The 20,974-nt window shown below is 42.3% G+C and overlaps 2 protein-coding genes across 3 annotated transcripts in view; both read right to left on the bottom strand.

The window, feature by feature from the left end:
• The window catches only part of LOC126072010 (adhesion G protein-coupled receptor E4-like), a 66,110-nt gene extending 48,132 nt beyond the window's left edge, over positions 1 to 17,978 (bottom strand). Inside the window, exons 1-4 of one of the 2 annotated variants that reach the window (XM_049876588.1) lie at positions 17,950 to 17,978; positions 7,692 to 7,748; positions 6,454 to 6,486; positions 4,497 to 4,826 (exon numbers count right to left, since the gene is read on the bottom strand). In XM_049876588.1, coding sequence (XP_049732545.1) covers positions 4,497 to 4,826; positions 6,454 to 6,486; positions 7,692 to 7,722 — 394 coding nt within the window. In that variant the 5' untranslated portion in view covers positions 7,723 to 7,748; positions 17,950 to 17,978. Of the gene's footprint in view, positions 1 to 4,496; positions 4,827 to 6,453; positions 6,487 to 7,691; positions 7,749 to 16,783; positions 16,895 to 17,949 lie in introns of those variants that run through there. The other variant, XM_049876587.1, reaches the window with a different exon arrangement.
• Positions 1 to 20,974, bottom strand: part of LOC126072018 (adhesion G protein-coupled receptor E4-like) — a 150,342-nt gene that overhangs the window by 119,758 nt on the left and 9,610 nt on the right. The window lies entirely within an intron of this gene.

Raw genomic sequence — 20,974 nt, forward strand, 5'->3', positions numbered from 1 at the left:
TAGTTACTCTTAGTTTGACATGGGCACTTCCATAACATATGTAGATTCTGTGGTTGGGTTCTGGAAGAATTTTCTGATCTCCATGGAGGAATGCTTGTGTATCACAGGGTAAGCAGAGCTCAGTCCTCTTTTTGAATTCATCCTTACTCTCACCACTCTCTTTGGTTCTTCTGTTGGGTCTGTTGTGCAGACTCTGAGCATTGTCAGCACTCTAGTTCCAGCTTCGCTTTTGAATAGAGTTCTATGAGTGGGACCAAATGCAGGAGATGACCATCATTCCCATTTATCAGATCATTTTATTTTCAAAGCCTTGTTTGTCAAAGCCGCTAGGATTTCAGGTTAACAAAAGTGGCAAATAATTGTAATATCATCATAAGACATTTATATACTAAAATTTTCCAAAAAAAAAAAAAAAAACCAAGGAGAAGGAGGAAAGGAGGAGAAAGAGGAGAAGGGGAAAAGAACACAGAGAAGGAGAAGAGAGAGGGAAAGAAGGAGGAGGAAGAGAGGACTAAGCAACAGCAGGGAAATGATCATGGTTAAGGGTAGTTGATCCCTGAGTATAGACTCCATAGTTGTGTATTAATGAAGTTGATGAAAACCCTAGATCAGGGACCTTCTTGCAAGAAAAGCAGATTTGATATTGCAAGATAACCAAACTTCTCATAAAGAGTTAATTGCAGGTATTTTCTAGGCCAGACAGAGAGGTAATATACAGTCACAAATTTACGGAGAGTATAAACATAATAAAGACTTTTGAAATTATGGAAGTAATTAAAAGAGCTGCCTCTTTACTGCTCTGACAGGGATCACAATAGAGGGTCCCAGACAGAGCTGGAGAAAAATGTAGAGCAAAATTTTAACTCACAGAAAAAGAGCAGACGTACTGGCCTGACAGACATTGGAGAAACCCAGAGAGTATGGTCCCTGGATGTCCTTTTAGCTCAGTAATGAAGTCACCCCTAAGGTTCATGCTTCACCTAAAGATTAGACAGGCCCATAAAACAAAACAAGACTAAAGGGGCACTCCGGCCCAGGGGCAAGGACTAGAAGGCAGGAGGGGACAGGAAAGCTGGCAATGGGTAACCCAACGTCGAGAAGAAGAGAGCGTTGACATGTCGCGGGGTTGTTAACCAATGTCATAAAACAATATGTGTACTAACTGTTCAATGAGAAGCTAGTTTATTCTGTAAACCCTCATCTGAAGTGTAATAAAAAGCTCGTATTTATTAAAGAAAAAAAAAGATCTGCCTTTTTAACTAGTCAAAATAGTCTGTTTTCTCTTAATTGTGCTTAAATTCAAATTGATGTTTATTTAGAAAACAGTCAAATGAAGATATTGGACTGCTTCACTGAATCTCTTATGGTATTCAAAAAGATGAAATAGCTCTTCAACTTTGTCGGAGTTGTTTCTGACTCATAGCGACCCTATGTACAACAGGACAAAACACTGCCCGGTCCTGTGCCGTCCTCACAATTGTTGAGCCCGTCGTTGAAGCCACTGTGTCAATCCATCTCTATGAAGGTCTTCCTCTTTTTCACTGACCTCTACTTTACCAAACATGATGTCCTTCTGCAGAGACCAGTTCCTCCTGATAACATTTCCAAAGTCTGTGAGATGAAGTCTTGCCATCCTCGCTTCTATAAGGATTCTGGCTATACTTCTTCCAAGACAGATTTTTGTTCTTCTGCATGTCCATGGTATATTCAACATTCTTCATTAACATGATAATTCATCAATCCTTCTCTGGCCTTCCTTGTTCAGTGGCCCCCTTTTGAGTGCATCTGACCAAAAAAAAGAAAAAAAAAAAAAAGACCAATGGCTGTTGAGGTGATTCCAACTCACACTACAGTCCTCAAAGTGACATCTTTGCTTTTTAAGATTTTAAAGAGGCCTCTTGCAGCACATTTGCTCAATGCAATAAGCCATTTGATTTTTTGACTTGCTGACTCCATGGGCATTGACTGCAGATCCAAATAAAATGAAATCCTTGAAATTTCAATATTTTCTCAATACATTGAAGAGTTGGTCATTAAAAAACCAACCCAACAACTAATCTATTTCAGGTGTTTTGCAAGTTCTTTTGCCTTAACATTTGTGAATGTTAATGAATAGAGAGACTCTTATGGGAATTAATGTCTTAAATGTTTTTATCATATGAACTACACACTATCCCATTATATTTGGAAAGAAATGTGGCCTTAAGGACTTCAATGATCCCCAGTAAATGGAGCAGAATGTCACCGGCCCACTCCTCTCCAATGTCTAGAATGCTGTGTGAAGTGATCTGTTAGAGACTTGCATCTGATCAGGATACACCTTGATTTAGACTACTTCAGTGAACGTCCATCATCTTTGGATTAAAGGTAAATAGGTACATAATAAAGAAATAGCAGGCCTTCCAGGATATAGGCACTTTCTTTCACAGGGCCATTTCCTTTGTTTTCCCATGAAGGCTATGCTGCAGACACTTTAAACCATTCCTAAGCATCTCTTGGACACATCATCTCTCTGGCACCTGCTTGTGTGTTTTGCACGTGCTGTTCATGTCCTTTGGAAGGCCCTGGAATGGGTAACTGGTCAGCTACCCAGGCCACAGCTGAAACATCACTTCCTCTGTGAAACCTTCTCTTACTTCTCCCGACAGAATGAGGTCCTTGGATCTCTTTGCTCTGATTTCAATTTCTCCAAAATCCTGGGACTGAACTTCTCAGGTTCCTTCAGATATTCTTTTTTTTTTTTTTTTTTTTTTAATGTTTTTCTTCTTCACACTATAGTAATTCTTTCAAAGATACAGCCCGCATCTTGTTCCCTTTTATACCAAGTGGTGATCCCAGTGACTCACAATTACAATTGCATGTCATTGAACATCCATAATTAGAATCTTGGTCCACTGGACACAGCACTGCCTACTGCCTTCTCTGGCTTGAAAATAATTTTTACTGCACTTGAATTTCTTCATTAAGTGCATGAGTGGAAGGTAGCATTCACGATCTGGAAGATGACCAGCCATGGATGTTGTAATAGACATCTGTGGCTTGGACGGGCCAGCATCCCACCTGTCTTCCTTCTTTTAGAGAGACACTCAGCTTTTTCCTTTGCAGAACAAGCTCCTGACTGTTCATGCAGGCTGGATAGGCACATCAACTCGGAATTTTATGGTGTTTGGCCCACCCTCTCTTAAGTTGTATGACCACCTGACTCCAGAAATGCCAATCAGATTCCGTCTTGTGGGAAATTGAATCTTGATACAAAGAAGGAAAACACATGGAGTCAATCTTTTGCAAGAGCAGCACCTTAGAGGGTCATTCCAATAGTCCCTGATCTCCAGGTTCTGGAAATAATGTTGGTTCCTGTCCCTTTCCAAGGCCTGATTTTTTGAAATTTTCAATTCTTTAATCTGCCCAGGGTTCTTCCAGTTATTTCTATGCTACTTAAGTTTACCAGAGTCAAACGAAGAATTTATCACATGGACAGAATGAAATGTTTCATTTCAAGAATTCGCCAGACATTGTGATCTTTATCATGAGCAATTTCAGTACGAGGACATTGCAATGCAACGCCATACTGTCTTTCCATTATTGCAGAATCAGAAGCAAACCCCATGAGTTATTTCATTCACTTTATTTCCTTCTCACAGTTATAAACACTGCAGGCACTGTGAATTATCTCTTCTTTCTCAGCATCACCCAGGATCTCAGCCACATACTTGTCATACCTTTGCCTGGATCATTACCCGATATGACCATCACACTTCCCACTAACCACATTTCAAGTTAATATCTTTCTGTAACCACGGGTCTCACCATTGGTGTCCCTGTAAGCCAGGCATTTGACGCGAAATCAATAGGGTGTATTTATCAAGTCAGGCTTTGGTGTGCACTTTATGTTTATGAAAGAAAAATGAGTGAATTTGCTGTGTTAAGAGGAAATTATTACTCCTTGCATTTAAACCCTTTCATCTCCTTTCACATAAAAAAGAAGAGAAGGGTCTTCCTTCTCCCCCTATCAAGTCACTCATTCAGGGGTTGCTATTCTTCCTAAGTGGCTGGGAACATTGGCTTCCAGGACAGGATCCTGGGAGGAAGAGTTAACCTATGCACAGCGTGCAAAATAGAAAAGGAAGGTGCTGGAATTAAATCAAGCCAACTAGAAAGCTTATCATAGAAAGAAGGACCCACATTCACTAGATTTCACTATGGAACAGTGAATGCTTTTTCATGGGCCAACTAACATTTCTGAAGCGCTGCTTCAGGAGATAGTCTGCTGACTGCAAAGACCTTCTAGCTTGTGGCCTTGAATCGGGCTTGGAGTTAGCACTTCTTCTACATACATAAAAGCTTTCCTATTTCCCAAGAGCAACAGTTATTCAAAAACAGGAATGGAGGGTCTCCTCTCTTTCTATTCAAGGAAAAGAGAAAATCATTACCAAACAGAAAGCTTTGCATCTCAGTTCACCTGCACGAAATGACCAAAGAAAGAAGACTCAACTCACCTTTAATCTCCAATGATATGATGTGTTTCTGATCGTTAAACCGACCCCCGTGCTGAATAGAACAACAGTACAGGCCACTATCTGGCTGGACTGCATTCTCTATAGTCAAAGACACATTCCTTGCCGAAAGGGGTCCCTTTAGCTTATAACGGTAGTCCTTCTGAAAGGTGACATGGGATCCATTAGTCCAGACCATTGCCTCTAGGCACCCAAGAAGAGGACAAGTCCCTCGGCCCCAACACATGGACGTGAGCACTCCTGAGTACGTGCAGGGTAGGGTGACAGGCTGACCCACGACTCCACACACTTGTACATAAGAAATTGGAGCATCTGCAAATAAACGGAAGAGAAACAGAGAATGAGGGCTCAATATTGCTTAAACAATGTTTTTTTTTTTCTTTTTTCCACTTTGTTATTTATTTCTTTCCATGTTCTCTTTCTATATTTTATTTGGTTTGTAATCATATGACTTTATAGCTTGAATTTTAAAAATGAATAATTATAAGCATTTTTCTACTTTAAAACAGAAGTACCCACTGAAATGTAAACTTATCCAGCATGAACTCTCTAGTAGCTAATACAGTGACCTGAAATAAAAGTACAGCTGCAATGCCAATTTACAAATTCTAAAAAAAAGAGAAACTCAACTCACCCAGTGAGAAGGCTTTTATTGGAATAGATTTTTTTTCTTTAATTTGAAAATGAGTGGTTTAGTTTACCCCAAATATGTTAAAACCAATGAAGAAACATGTTAAACCCTGCAATAGCCAGATGTTTCATTTCTGTGAATTACAAATACCATCCCGGTGGAGCACTTGCTGATGAAGGTCAAAGACGACAGCCTTCAGTGTGGATTACACCTCAACATAAACAAAACAAAAATCCTCACAACTGGACCAATAAGCAACATCATGATACATGGAGAAAATATTGAAGCTTTCAAGGATTTCATTTTACTTGGATCCATCAGCAACGCCCATGGAAGCAGCAGTCAAGAAATCAAATGATGCATTGCACTGGGCAAATCTGCTACAAAAGACCTCTGAAAAGCAAAGAGGTCACTTTGAGGACAAAGGTGAGCCCCACCGAAGCCATGTTTTTTTCAACCACCTCATATGCATGCAAAAGCTGGACAATGAGCAAGGAAGGCCAAAGAAGAATTGACACCTTCCAGTTATGGGGATGGTGAAGAATACTGAATGTACCATGGACTGCCAGATGAAAGAACAAATCTATCTTGGCAAATGTACAGCCAGAATGCTCCTTAGAAGCAAGGATAGCAAGACTCCTTCTCAAGTACTTTGGACATGTTATCAGGAGGGACCAGTCCCTGGAGAAGGACATCATGCTTGGTAAAGTAGAGGGTCAGCGAAAAGGAGGAAGACCCTCAACGAGACGTACTGACACAGTGGCTTCGACAATGGGCTCAAACACAGCAGCAGTTGTGAGGATGGCGCAGGACTGGGCGGTGCTTCTTATGTTGTATATAATGCGCTATGAGTGGGAACCAACTCCACAGCACCTAACAACAACAAATCTTTACCAAAGCAGATTGTCAGGTCTTCCTTCTGCAGAGCTGCTGGGTGGGTTTGAAGTGCCAACCTTTCAGTTAGCCCTTGAGCACTTAACCGTTGTGCCACCAGGGCTCCTTCCATAAACATGTCAGCCAAGAAACCTTACGGAGCACAGTTCTTCTCTGTAACATGTGGGGTCACCACGATTTGGAATTGACTCAATCACAAGAGGTTTTGTAATTTGCTAATCACTGGGTGTGATGCAATGTAAGAGCTAAATTAAATGGATTGGTGATGGAGAGGAGGAAATCAGTCCTTGGGGACTCAAAGGGGTAAGCAGAACATGACAGGGACTCAGTTGCAAAGGGCTCCTTCCCTCTCCTGGAGAAAGGCTCCAGATCCTGATTTTTTCCCCCTTGGCCTTTGGCCATGAGTAGACTTACCTCCTCCTGATAGTGCCAGCAGGATGCTGAGACCTGAAACAGAGAGAAGAGGGGACAGTTCAGACAGGGAATGCCCAGGACTCTGCTGGGGGCCTGTTCTCCTACTGCTTACCTCTACACACTAGCTTCATGGCACACTCCTGGCACGGCAAACACCAGGGCATCATGTATTACTGAAGCATGAGTGGAACATGTGGCTGCAGCTTGTGTCCTGATTTCTGACATTCCGGCAGCTACTTCATCTTTTTCTCCAAGTCTGGCATCAAAAGGCCAGTCTCCTTTCTATATTCAATAGTCAAGCTTTACCAAGGAGGCCTGGTTGTGCAGTGATTAAGGACTTGGCTGTTAACCAAAAGGTTGGTGGTTGAAACCCACCAGTGGTTCCACAGGACAAAAGACCTGGCAATCTGCTCCTGTAAAGTTTACAGCCAAGAAAACCCTAGAGGGCAGTGCTACTCAGACACATGGGGTAGCTATGAGTCAGAATCAACTCAGCTGCACCCAACAATAGCAACAGTATCTTTACTAGTCTGGACTTCTAAGCCAGCAATGTCCATCAGAAATATAACGTGATGTTTTGATACCAGACGCAACATGAATGAACCTTGGAAACATTGTGCTGAGTGAAATCAGTCACAAAAGCACAAATATTGGATGATCCCACTTACATGAAATATCTGTTGTTGTTAGCTGCCATTGAGTCAGCCCCCGAATCATGGCAAACTCATGTACAATAGGATCAGACCTTTAGAATCACAAGTTTTCTGCTGGCTAATTTTAGGAAGTTGAGAGCCAGGTGTTTCTTCCTAGACCAGCTTTGCTGGAAGCTCTGCTGAAACCTGTTCAGTGTCCTAGTAACACTCAAGCCTCCACTGATAGTTGGGTGGTGGCTGCACATGAGGTAAACTGGCTGGGAATAGAACCTGGGTCTCCCACATGGAAGGCAAGAGCTCTACCTCTGAGCCACCTCTGTCTCATCCCACAACTCTAGCCCTTCATGAACACACCCTTCACTGTCTTCTCCTTTTCCTGCCTCTCCTGGGCTTCCTGGGGTCACCACCCAACAAACTGCTCTCACACCCAAGTTCTTGTCTCAATGTCTTCTTTGGGGAGCCCAACCTAAGGGCTCGGTGTGAGAGATAATAATAGGACTAACAGTTATTTCTAGAGAAAGTGACAAATGTGGGGGAGCAACCAAAGTTAGCATGCAGGGGGAGGGAGTTCTTTGTTACACTCACCTGAGATGAGAAGCAGGTACCTGCTGGACATAGTGCTGAGATCCAGGTGGCCAGAACCTGAGATAATAAGGAGGATGTTAGCATGCTATTGTTGTAGTTGTTGTGTGCCATCGAATCAATTCCGACTCCTAGCAAATCTATAGGACAGAACAGAACTTCCCCATAGGGTTTCCTAGGCTGTAATCTTCACAGAAGCAGATGTCTACATCTTTTCTTCAGTGAAGCTGCTGGAGGGTTTGAATCCCTGACCTTTCGGTTAGCAGCTGAGTGCTTAACTGTTGCACCACCACAGCTCGTTTAGCATACTATACACAATGACATATACATATATATATGTATTTTTATGTAGGAAACTCTGGTGGTGTAGTGGTTAAGTGCTATGGCTGATAACCAAAAATGGTGGAAACTCTGGTGGTGTAGTGGTTAAGTGCTATGGCTGATAACCAAAAATGGTGACAATTCGAATCTACCAGGTGCTCCTTGAAAACTCTATGGGGGCAATTCTAGTCTATAGGGTTATTATGAGTCGGAATTGGCTCAACAGCAATGGGTTTGGTTTTGGTTTTTTATACTATATCTGATATAATATATAAATATACAATATTATCTAAATACAATATATAAATATACAAATATTTTATATTTACATATAATATAGTATATAAATATATAAATGTAATTATCTATAATTTGATAAAAAATATAATATACAAATCTGTGGATTCCCTGGTTGCCACAAAAGGTCAAATACTTAACTGCTAACAGAAATGCTGGCAGTTCAAACCCACCCAGAGGAGCCTTGGAAGACAGACCTGCTGATTTGCTTCTGAAAGCTCACAGCCTTGGAAGCCCTGTGGAGCACAGCTCTACTCTGACACACATGGGGTCATCATGAGTCAGAATCAACTAGACAGCAGATGTTTTTAAAATATATAAATATAATCTATATAGAATTTATGAAGTGTATGTAAGAAATAGATTATATATAATTACATAATGTAAAACCGATGTATAATGTATTTACATAAATATGTTTATATTATAAACTATCTCTCCTAAAAAAAAAAAAAAAACCCAAACCCACTGAGGTTGAGTTGATTCGAACTCAAAGCAGTTCTATAGGACAGAGGGCAACTGCCCATAGGATTTCCAAGGCTGTCATCTGTACAGAAACAGACGGCCACATCTTTCTCCGGCAGAGCAGCTGGTGAGTTCTAACTGCTGAACATTCAGTTAGCAGCAGGTGCTTTAACCACTGTGCCACCAGGGCTCCTAAGAATCGACTTGACAGCCCTGGGTGTCATGGGTTACACAATAGGTAAACCACCTCTCCTATTTTACAAAAAAAGTTACCATTCCATCCACAACCTTATACATATATGTGTGTGTGTATCCACTCACAAAGTCCTCAAATGCGTGCAGATATGGGTATATGATCTTGTATCTGCATGAGATCCCTGGAAGACACCTAAGGAACTGCTAACACCACTTGTCTTCGAAAACAGGATCTGATGCCTGGGAAGCAGAGCAGGAAGGAGACTTTTCATAGTTTGCGCTTTTGTACTTTCTGAATATTGTGCCAGTGATTGTATTTTATATTCAAAGAATAAACAGTTTCTAAAGGAGAAAATAATGGAAGTGTTAGACATCACTGAAGTCCCTGGATGGTGCAAATGGTTAACACACTCAGCTGCTAACCGAAAGGCTGGAGGTTTGAGTCTACCCGCGGGCACCTCAGAAGAAAGGCCTGGTGATTTACTTCAGAAAAATCAGCCATAGAAAACCCTACGGAGCACAGCTCTACTCCGACACACACGCAGGCGCCATGAGTTGGAGTTAATGACATCAGTATAAATGAGCTTTTCAAAGGAGACTTTAAAAAGCAATGTAATAAATGCCTTATGGGTATCATTTTAAAATTGAAGAACTGTGCTAATGTTACGTCAATGGGTAATTGGGATGAGCATAAAACTTTCAGTGGGCATTAGCAAAGACCCTATGCTCTGCAAGTCAGCTAAGCCACTCACAAAGTGGCACCGTCGGTGATAAAGGCGCTGATGGAGAAGATGCTTCTAATGGTTTGAAGACAATCATTTCACCAAATGCAAGGGGGAGACAGCCAGCATTTAAATATGTGTGACAAAAATAATTCGATACCATAAATGAAAATAATGCTGTGGGAGGCTATTAAAATAACACAGGAATTGGTGTCCCTGAATTGAACATGTGAAAAATGTTGAATTGATAATGCTGTGTTTTCTATATTTTTACGACAAAAAAATAACATACAAAGCAACTGTGATATAGCATTGGAATAAAATGCCAGTTATACAGCAAAATACATAATGTCACATTTAAAGGAATTATAAATGCTAACAGGAGAATCCCCCACGTGTCTGTCAGTTTGTCGTACTGTGCGGGCTTGTGTGTTGCTTTGATGCTGGAAGCTATGCCACCGGTATTCAGATACCAGCAGGGTCACCCATGGAGGACAGGTTTCAGCTGAGCTTCCAGACTAAGACAGACTAGGAAGAAGGACCGGTAGCCTACTTCTGAAAAGCATTAGCCAGTGAAAACCTTATGAATAGCAGCACAACATTGTCTGATACAGTGCTGGAAGATGAGCCCCCCAGGTTGGAAGGCACTCAAAAGATGACTGGGGAAGAGCTGCCTCCTCAAAGTAGAGTCGACCTTAATGACGTGGATGGAGTAAAGCTTTCGGGACCTTCATTTGCTGATGTGGCATGACTCAAAATGAGAAGAAACAGCTGCAAACGTCCGTTAATAATCGGAACCTGGAATGTAAGAAGTATGAATCTAGGAAAATTGCAAATCGTCAAAAATGAAATGGAACACATAAACATCGATACCCTAGGCATTAGTGAGCTGAAATGGACTGCTATTGGCCATTTTGAATCAGACAATCATATACTCTACTATGCTGGGAATGACAACTTGAAGAGGAATGGTGTTGCATTCATTGTCAAAAAGAACTTTTCAAAATCTATCCTGGAGTACAACGCTGTCAGTGATAAGATGATGTCCATATGCCTACAAGGAAGACCAGTTAATATGACTATTATTCAAATTTACGCACCAACCACTAGGGCCAAAGATGAAGAAAAAGGAAGGTTTTTATCAGCTGCTACAGTCTGAAATTGATCGAACATGCAATCAAGACACACTGATAATTACAGGCAATTGGAAAGCAGAAGTTGGAAACAAAGAAGAAGGATCAGTAGTTGAAATACATGGCCTTGGTGATAGAAACAATGCCGGAGATTGAATGAGAGAATTTTGCAAGACCAACGACTTCTTCATTGCAAATACCATCTTTCACCAACATAAACGGTGACTATACACATGAACCTCGCCAGATGGAACACACAGAAATCAAATTGACTACATCTGTGGAAAGAGACAATGGAAAAGCTCAATATCATCAGTCAGAACAAGGCCGGGGCCGACTGTGGAACAGACCATCAATTGCTCATATGGAAGTTCAAGCTAAAACTGAAGAAAATCAGAGCAAGTCTATGAGAGGCAAAATATGACCTTGAGTATATCCCACCTGAATTTAGAGACCTTTTGAAGAATAGATTTGATGCACTGAACACTAGTGACCAAAGACCAGATGAGTTGTGGAATGGCATCAAGGACATCATCCATGAAGAAAGCAAGAGGTCACTGAAAAGATGGGAAAGAAAGAAAAGACCAAGATGGATGTCAGAGGAGACTCTGAAACTTGCTCTTGAGTGTCGAGCAGCCAAAGCAAAAGGAAGAATTGATGAAGTAAAAGAATTAAACAGAAGATTTCGAAGGGCCTCTAGAGAAGGCAAAGTAAAGTATTATAATGACATGTGCAAAGAGCGGGAGGTGGAAAACCAAAAGGGAAGAACACGCTTGGTGTTTCTCAAGCTGAAAGAACTGAAGAAAAAATTCAAGCCTTGAGTTGCAATAGTGAAGGATTCCATGGGGAAAATATTAAATGATGCAGGAAGCATCAAAAGAAGATGGAAGGAACACAGAGAGTCATTATACCAAAAAGAATTAGTCAATATTCAACCATTTCAAGAGGTGGCATATGATCAGGAACTGATGGTACTGAAGGAAGAAGTACTGCTCTGAAGGCATTGGCGAAAAACAAGGCTCCAGGAATTGATGAAATATCAATTGAGATGTTTCAAGAAACAGATGCACTGCTGGAGGTGCTCACTTATCTATGCCAAGAAATATGGAAGACAGCTTCCTGGCCAACTGACTGGAAGAGATCCATATTTATGCCTATTCCAAAAAGAGTGATCCAACTGACTGTGGAAATTATAGAACAATATTGTTAATATCACATGCAAGCAAAATTTTGCTGAAGATCATTCAAAAAACAGTTGCAGCACTATACTGACAGGGAACTGCCAGAAATTCAGGCAGGTTTCAGAAGAGGATGTGGAACCAGGCATATCATTGCTGATGTCAGATGGATCCTGGCTGAAAGCAGAGATTACCAGAAAGATGTTTACCTGTGTTTTGTTGACTATGCAAAGGCATTCAACTGTGTGGATCATAACAAACTATGGATAACACTGTGAAGAATGGGAATTCCAGAACACTTAACTGTGCTCATGAGGAAACTTTACATGGATCAAGAGGCAGTTGTTCAGACAGAACAAGGGGATACTGATTGGTTTAAAGTGAGGAAAAGTGTGCGTCATGGTTGTAATCTTTCACCATATCTGTTTAATCTGTAGGCAGAATAAATAATACAAGAAGCTGGACTACATGAAGAAGAACGGGGCATTAGGATTGGAGGAAGACTCATTAACAACCTGCGTTATGCAGATGACACAACCTTGCTTCCTGAAAGTGAAGATGACTTGAAGCACTTACTAATGAAGACCAAAGGCCACAGCCTTCAGTATGGATTACACCTCAACATAAAGAAAACAAAAATCCTCACAACTGGACCTATGAGCAACAACATGATAAACAGAGAAAAGATTGAAGTTGTCAAAGATTTCATTTTACTTGAATCCACAATAACACCCACGGAAGTAGCAGTCAAGAAATCAAAAGACACCTTGCCTTGGGCAAATCTGCTGCGAAGGACCTCTTCAAAGTGTTGAAGAGCAAAGATGTCACCCTGAAGACCAAGGTGCGCCTGACCCAAGCCATGGTATTTTCAGTCACATCATATGCATGTGAAAGCTGGACAATGAATAAGGAAGATCGAAGCAGAGTTGACGTCTTTGAATTGTGGTTTTGGCGAAGAATATTGAATGTACCATGGACTGCCAGAAGAATGAACAAACCTGTCTTGGAAGAAGTGCGGCCACAATGCTCCTTAGAGGCAAGGACGGTGAGACTGCTTCTTACATACTTTGGACATGTTTTCAGGAGAGATGTGTCCCTGGAGAAGGACATCATGCTTGGCAGAGTACAGGGTCAGTGGAAAAGAGGAAGACCCTCAACAAGGTGGATTGACACAGTGGCTGCAACAATGAGCTCAAGCATAACAATGATTGCAAGGATGGCGTAGGACCAGGCAGTGTTTCGTTCTGTTCTGCATAGGGTCGCTATGAGTCGAAACCGACTCGACGGTACCTAACAACAACAACAACAGGAGAATGGCATTATGAGTGATTTTTCAATTTCTTCTTAGTCAACTGTAATTCTGAATTTCATACATTATTTGGTAATAAGAAAATAATAATAGTAATAAAACACTTCCCTGGAAGAGGAAACAAAATGGTAAACACAAAGGGTTTCTCTTGGCAGCTTCATCTCTTTTCTGTACTCCTGTCTTGATGTAGCCATTCTATTTTGGTCTCGAAGTTTGAAATCCTTTAGGGTCTGCCTGTGTGCCTGTGGGGTAATTTTCTCAATGCCTCACCCGTAGTTATGCACTGGCCATAAGACACTTAGGTGGCATTCAGTACACTTGAGTTTGAATCCCAGATCCACCATTACTATCAGAGTGGCCCTAAGGTGGTGACTGTACCACTGAGTCTCAGTTTTCTCATCTGCAAAATGGGGCTAAGAAAGAGCATGTACTTCATACTTCACACACACTCACTGTGCTGAATCAGTGAGACGACCTTCCATAGAATATGACCCCTGCCTGACAGACAGCAAGTGCTAAATTATGTTAACTGTGATGAGGAGAGGAAATGATAATGACAATGATGGTGGTGATGGTACCGTTGATGGTGGTAATGGTGATGGTGGTAATGGTGAACATGATAATAATGGTCGTGATGGTGGTGGTGGTGGAGATGGTGATGATGGTGATGGTGGAATGTTGGTAGTGAAGATGGTGAACATGATGGTGGTGCTGATAATAGTGGTATTAGTGGTGGTGAAGGTGGTGATGGTGGTAATGATGGTGTTTGTGGTGATGGTGGACATAATAGCAATGGTAGTCATAGTGGTGATGGTGAAAGGAATGATAATGGTGGCAACGGTGGAGGTGCAGGTGGTGGTGGTGAAGATGGTGATGGTGGTAGTGACGAGGGTGGTAATGGTGGTAATGGTGATGGTGGGGTGTTGGTGGTGATGATGGTGATGGTGCTGGTCGTGGTGGTGACGGTGATGGTGGTGTATTGGTGGAGATGATGGTGGTAGCTGGTGGTGGTAATGGTGGTGACAGTGATGATAGTGATGACGGTGTTGGTGGTGATGATGACTGACATGACAGAAATGGTGATGGTGGTGGTAGATGGTGGATGGGAGATGGTAGAGATGGTGGAGCTGATGGTGATGGTGATGAAGGTGGTGGTTACAATGGTGGTCATGGAGATAATTCACGCTTCTTCCATGACTCTGGTTATAACCATGACTTTGACTCACCTCTTACCCAGTGTGATGAGAATTCAAAAGGGTCCTGTGAGGTCCCCACAGTAACAAAGTAGTGCTCTGAGAGGGACCATCCCAGGGGAATCTCTGGTCCCTGACAGCCCTGAACAGGTTACCTGCACATTATGCTCTGGAATATTGGATGTAAATACAATTTTACTACAGAGACTTCTCTTTTCCCTTCCTTCACCAGGTCTTAAAAACATTTAGGGAACTTCCACTATGGGCCAAGTACCTTCTTAGGTGCTTGGTAAATATCATCTCATTGAAAGCTCACAACCACCCAGTGATATAGAAGTTATAATTATCTCCCCACTTTTCAGAAGAAGAAATGGAAGTTCAAAGAGATTATATCACTAGCTCAAGGTCCTGCTGCTAATAAAATGCAAAGCTAAGACTTGAACAAAATCTGCCTGAGTCCAAAGCCCATGTCCACCACCACACCAAGGTCATAAATTCCAATACTTCCTGGGAGCTAGACATGGAACATAAATATGAGGCCATTGGTGAGGAGTAAGGGGCCCTGGTGGTGCAGCGGTTAAGCACTCGGCTATTTACTGAGAAGTTGGTGGTTTCCACAGGAGAAAGACCTGGTGATCTGCTCCCATAAAGATTACAGCCTAGGAAACCCTATGGGACAGACAGTCTCCTCTGTCACGTGAGGTTGCTATGAGTTGAAAATTGACTTGATGACACCCAACAACAACAACGCCACAACTGCTGAGGACAGTGGAGACTCAGAGGCCACAGGCTGTAAATATCTGAAGATGTTAAAATCCACCTCTTCTTTAAATATACAACCTGTAGACTAGCAGTTCACAACTTCTGTAGTAGACAATACTGCCTGATTGAAAATCAAATTCTTTAAACGGGACTTTTGTGTCCCTTAGAGGAAATACACTCAGTCACTTCCTGGTTGTCTTGCCTTCTCTCAACACTTGTCTTTGTTTTTTTGATGCAAAAAACCTACTCTAAAATATACTGTAGACAATACTGGGGAAGGCAGCAGAACTTGTCCAAGCCAGGGTTGTGGAAGCTACACAGAAAAATCCAAATTCCCTGAGGGACTGAATTACTGGGCTGAGGGCTGGGGACCATGGTCTCAGGGGACAACTACCTCAGTGGGCATAACATAGTTTATAAAGACAATGTTCTAAACCCTCTGGTGAATAGACTGTGGGCTCTCAAAAGCTTGTGAGTGGTCATCTAAGATACCACACTGTTCCCACCCCATCTGGAGAGGGGAGAAAGGAGAAAACCAAAGACACAGGGGAAAGATTAGTCCAAAGGACTAATGGACCACAAGTACCACAGCCTCTACCAGACTGAGTCCAGCACAACAATATGGTGCCCAGCTACCACCACGGACTGTTCTGGCAGGGGTCACAATACAGGGTCCCGGACAGAGCTAGAGAAAAATGTGGAACAAAATTCTAACTCACAAAAAACACCAGACTTACTGGTCTGACAAAGACTGAAGAAATCCCAAGAGTATAGCCTCTGGACATCCTTAGAACTCAGTACTGAAGTCCTTCTTGAGGTTCACCCTTCAGCCAAAGATTAGACAGTCCCATAAAACAAAACGAGACTAAAGGGGCACACCAAACCTGGGACAAGGTCAAGAAGGAAGGAGGAGACAAAAAAACTGGTAATGGGGAAGTCCAGGTTGAATAGGGGAGTGCTGACATGTCGTGGGGTTGGCAGCCAATGTCACAAAACAATATGTGTATTGTTTAATGAGAAACCTTCATGTAAAGCACAATTAAAAAAAAAAAATACCATAGAAACTCCCATTATTAAGAAATCCTAACCAGATGAGAACAATCACTTTTTGCGGCCTCACTGGAAACCAGTTTTACTAAAGCCAGTATTGTATGTAAAAGACGTGATAATATTTTTCAAAACAGCAGAAGCTTCTAGCTATGTTTATTTGGAGAGATTCTGGCCATGACCCACAATAAGAAATATTATATTGTTGGTACAGTACTCATGTATGGACACTTCCATATATGTATAGAAATATCTATGCATATATATACATACACATTGCCAGTTCAAATTCCCCCAGCAGAACAGCAGGAGAAAGTCCTGAGCATCTACTTCTGTAAGGTCACAACTATTGAAAACCCTGAAAATTTTACTCTAACACACATGTGGTCACTGTGAGTTGGAATTGACTCTACAGCAAGGGATTTATATACAGAGAGAGAGAACTAAACCAAGCTTCACAAAACAGCACTCACCACATGCAGTATCTGATATTTTATAATTAAAGTCCTTTTTGTTTCTTTTACAATGCTGGTTGTTACCCACTGTCATAGTTATCAAGTGTTGCTGGAACAGAAACATCCCGAGAGAAGAGCTTTAACAAAGAGAAATTTATTCTGTCAGTCTAATAGGCTAGAAGCCTGAATTCAAAGTGCCAGCTCCAGGGGAAGGCTTTCTCTCTCTGGTGGCTCTGGGGGAAGGTCCCTGTCATCAATCTTCCCGAGTCCAGGAGCTTCTCAGTGCACGGACCCTAGGTCCAAAGGACATGCTATTCTCCTAGCTCGTTTCTTGGTGGTATGAGGCTCCCCATGTCTCCCTGTTCACTTCTCTCTTTTATATCTCAAAAGAGATCGTCTTAAGACACAACCTAATCTTGTAGATGAGTTCTGCCTCGTTGACATAACTCTCACTAATTTTGCCTCATTAACATCATAGAGGTAGGATTTATAGTTAACAAAATGGTGGACAATCACACAATATTTGGAATCATGGACTAGCCAAGTTGACATGCATTTTTCAGGGGGACAAAATTCAATCCATAACACCGACTAAGTTGGTTTCTGGACTCTGTAGGGACTCACAACCAACTGGTTACAAAATACTGACCTGTATATCTCTGTACTTTGGCCATGAAGACAACATACGATCCTTCACTGTGAACTTGGCATTTAATGTGCTTATGTGTTTATTTGCAGGGGGAGGTAAGCTGTGTAGCATGTGGAAAGGCGTGTTAATTCACTGTGTCACCTTGGTCAACTCCCTGCTGCTTTTAGACCTTGTTTTCCACATTTTTAATAACAAATTGGTTACACTCTCAGTTTGTTCAGCTCTTCTCAGAGCTTTATCAATTTAGTTCATCTTAAGCCCACTAATTCACCATTTACCATCTTCTTTGAGTGTGCTCAAGCATCTCAGTATTTTCCACTCTATCACAAAACAACACACACATTCCTCACCCAAGCAGAAGTGAGAAAATGAAAGAGAGATAGATGCCCAGACAGCAGCTTTCAAGGAATGAAATAACAGGACATGCGACGAGGTCGCCTGGAAATCTCTAGAAGCAGAATGTCTTCTAGACCCAAGATCACAGTAAAACATTTTCTATTTTCTGTCAGAAGACACTAAACCAAATCCTACTTACCCAGCAAATGAAAAGTCCTGGCTTCTCACGCAGCCTGGTGGCTTCTCAGAGGCAACAAAAAGGAAATTGGCCTCTTCTTATCTTGAGCTTCAGTTTCTCAAGGAGGTTTATGGGTGGGTGAGATGGCTTGGGGGTGTAGGTTGGGGAGTTTGCATAATGCTAGGCCCATCAGTTCTCTCTTCCTGAGTCACTTACATACCACATTAGGCACGCCCCTCCCCCCAAACTAATGTGCCTCAGGAAATGAATTTGGGCAAGAGGATGGAGTCCAAAGAGGAAAATAAACTAATGGAAACTGGTGCCAACTCCCAGCCAGGCTAAGAAAATGGATCCGACTTTGAAGGGGTTCCTTTAGTTGGTGAACTTCTTAGCACAAGAGTTAGTGTGGGAAGGAGTCAACAGATCTATGTCTTACCCAGTTCCCTGTTACCAAGTCTCTTCTCAGTTTACCCCCTTGGGAAGTGACTTACCCATAACCTTGGTCTTTAGGATGGGGCAACCCAACATAACGACACTGATCTACTTGGCTCGTAAGGAGCCCTGGTGGTGCGATGCTTATAAACGTTTCGTTTGAACCCACCCAGCAGTCCCGAGGAAGAAAGACCTGGTGATCTGCTCCCCTAAAGATTCCAGCCAAGAAAATCCCATGGGTAAGTTCTACTCTGTCACCTGGGGTCAGTATGAGTCGAATATCAACTTCAAGGCACCTAACATCATATGACTTGTAAAAATCTTGACTGGTCTCTTGCCATGTTGAACTGAAATTTTCATCTCAATTGTGTTAGAAGAATCTTAGTAAGATCTGGCACAAATACAGAAAACACACCTTAGTTTGGCAAATCCAAATACACATGTAGTGATTCCCCTTTGTCTCGATTTTATTACATTTATGAAGCATTCCCTTATTGTCCCTATTAACAACAGAACAAAGCATTGCCTGGTCCTGTGCTATCCTCGCAATTGTTGCTATGTTTGAGTCCATTGCTGTAGCCACTGTGTCAATCCATGTCATTAAGTGTCCCCCTCTCTTTTGCTGACCTTTTACTTTGCCAAGCATGATGTTCTTCTCCAGTTACCGGTCCCTCTTGATAACGCGTCCATAGTACGTGAGACTGAGTCTCGATATCCTGGCTCAAAGGAGCATTCTGGCTGTACTTCCATGAAAGATCTGTTCTTTCTTCTGGCAGTCCATGGTATATTCGATATCCTTCACCAACACCAGAATTCCGATGCATCAATTCTTCTTCCGTCTTCCTTATTCATTGTCCAGTTTTCCCATAGGTATGAGGTGATTGAAAATACCATGGCTTGGGTCAGGCGCACCTTAGTCCTCAAAGTGACATCTTTGCTTTTTAACACTTTAAAGAGGTCTTTTACAGCAGATTTGCCCAATGCAATATGTCATTCGATTTCTCGACTGCTGCTTCCGTGGATGTTGATTGTGGATCCAAGTAAAACGAAATCCGTGACAACTTCTATATTTTCTCTGTTTATTATTGTAAAAACGGTGTGGCAGCAGCGTTGTCTGACCTCTTCTCTAATTTCACAAGGGCGGAGGAGAATCTTTATCAACCTCCACAGCCCAAGGCTGATTCCTATGAGGCAGAGGTTAGACATACCTCCTCTCTCCAACCTTTTTAACAATGCTGACACTAGCCATCCCTCCCAGGGCACTCTCTACTTCTCTACTAGTTCCGATAATTCATTGCAATGGCCACTCAGAGCTCACAGACCACACTCACGGTTATGGGGTTTCTTAGCAAAGTAACAGGTTACAATTTAGGATTAGGAATGACTCACGATATGGTTGTTCAGTCAGGAAAGCTTCTCAGCCACACTCACAGGCAGAACTCTCACTTGCCCTTGGCCTCTCGGCCTTTGGTTCCCCATCACTGCTCTGCTTAAGAAAATGTTGCAAAGCTCTTTAGCCAATAAGTACCCAAGGGGACCCCACTCTGCTAGGAAGCCTCCTGCCCAAATGTGCTCAACTCTCTCTTTCTGTGGGTAGGCACACCCATTGTAACTGGCTGGTTGGGCCAGGAAGCCTACTGCACCGTCTTGCACCAGTCTCCACTTCTGCTGACATTACTTGGCCGCTGCTTCTTGGGTTGTCTATGGTGTTACAGTTCTCTCTCTCTCTGTCTCCTGGGTCTAGGAGGTTCTCGGCACAGGGACACTGGATCCAAAGGATGCACTCCACTCCTGTCTCTTCTTCTTGGTGGTAGTGAGGTCCACCATTTCCACTTCTGGGATGGCTCATTTTAAGCCTAGTGGGATGGCAAAGCTGACCAATCTCCTTGTTAGGCTTCCACATACCTTATTTACATTGTTCCACCTCCACACAGGTATCCTGCACCTTATTTGCATTTTTAGCACACTATCCAATCCTCTTTGTGGGCCACAATCACCTTATTTGCATAGTCCCACCCAATCTTTTGATGGTGGTTACAAGACCATGGCTAGAAAGGCCATATAAATGCGACCATCCCATTGCAATCGTGATGGTGCTTATTAGTCCGGTTGTGAGGATTTTTGTTTTCTTTATGTTAAAGTGTAACCTGTAGTAAAGTCTGTGGTCTTTGATCTTCATCGCTAAGTGCTTCAAGTCCTCTTCACTTTCAGCAAACAAGGTTGTGTCATCTGCATAACACAGGTTGTTAATGAGTCTTCCTCCAACGCTGATGCCGCGTTCTTCTTCATATAGTCCAGTTTCTCAGATTATTTGTCCAGAAGTAGACTGCCAGGTCCTTCTTCCTAGTCTGTCTTAGTCTGAAAGCTCTGCTGAAGCCTGTCCACCATGGATGATACTGCTGGTATTTGAAATACTGGTGACATAGCTTCCAGCATCACAGAAACACACAAGCCACCACAGTATGACAAAAGTAACTTTGGTCAGGACAGCTTCTTTGCCTCGCTCTCAGAAGGATGTATGTTGTTGTTGTTAGGTGCCATCTAGTTAGTTCCGACTCATAGCAACCTATGTACAACAGAATGAAACACTGCCCCATCCTGTGCCATCCTCAGA

This window comes from Elephas maximus, chromosome 3 (assembly GCF_024166365.1).
Source record: "Elephas maximus indicus isolate mEleMax1 chromosome 3, mEleMax1 primary haplotype, whole genome shotgun sequence".
NCBI classification, from domain to species: Eukaryota; Metazoa; Chordata; class Mammalia; order Proboscidea; family Elephantidae; genus Elephas; species Elephas maximus.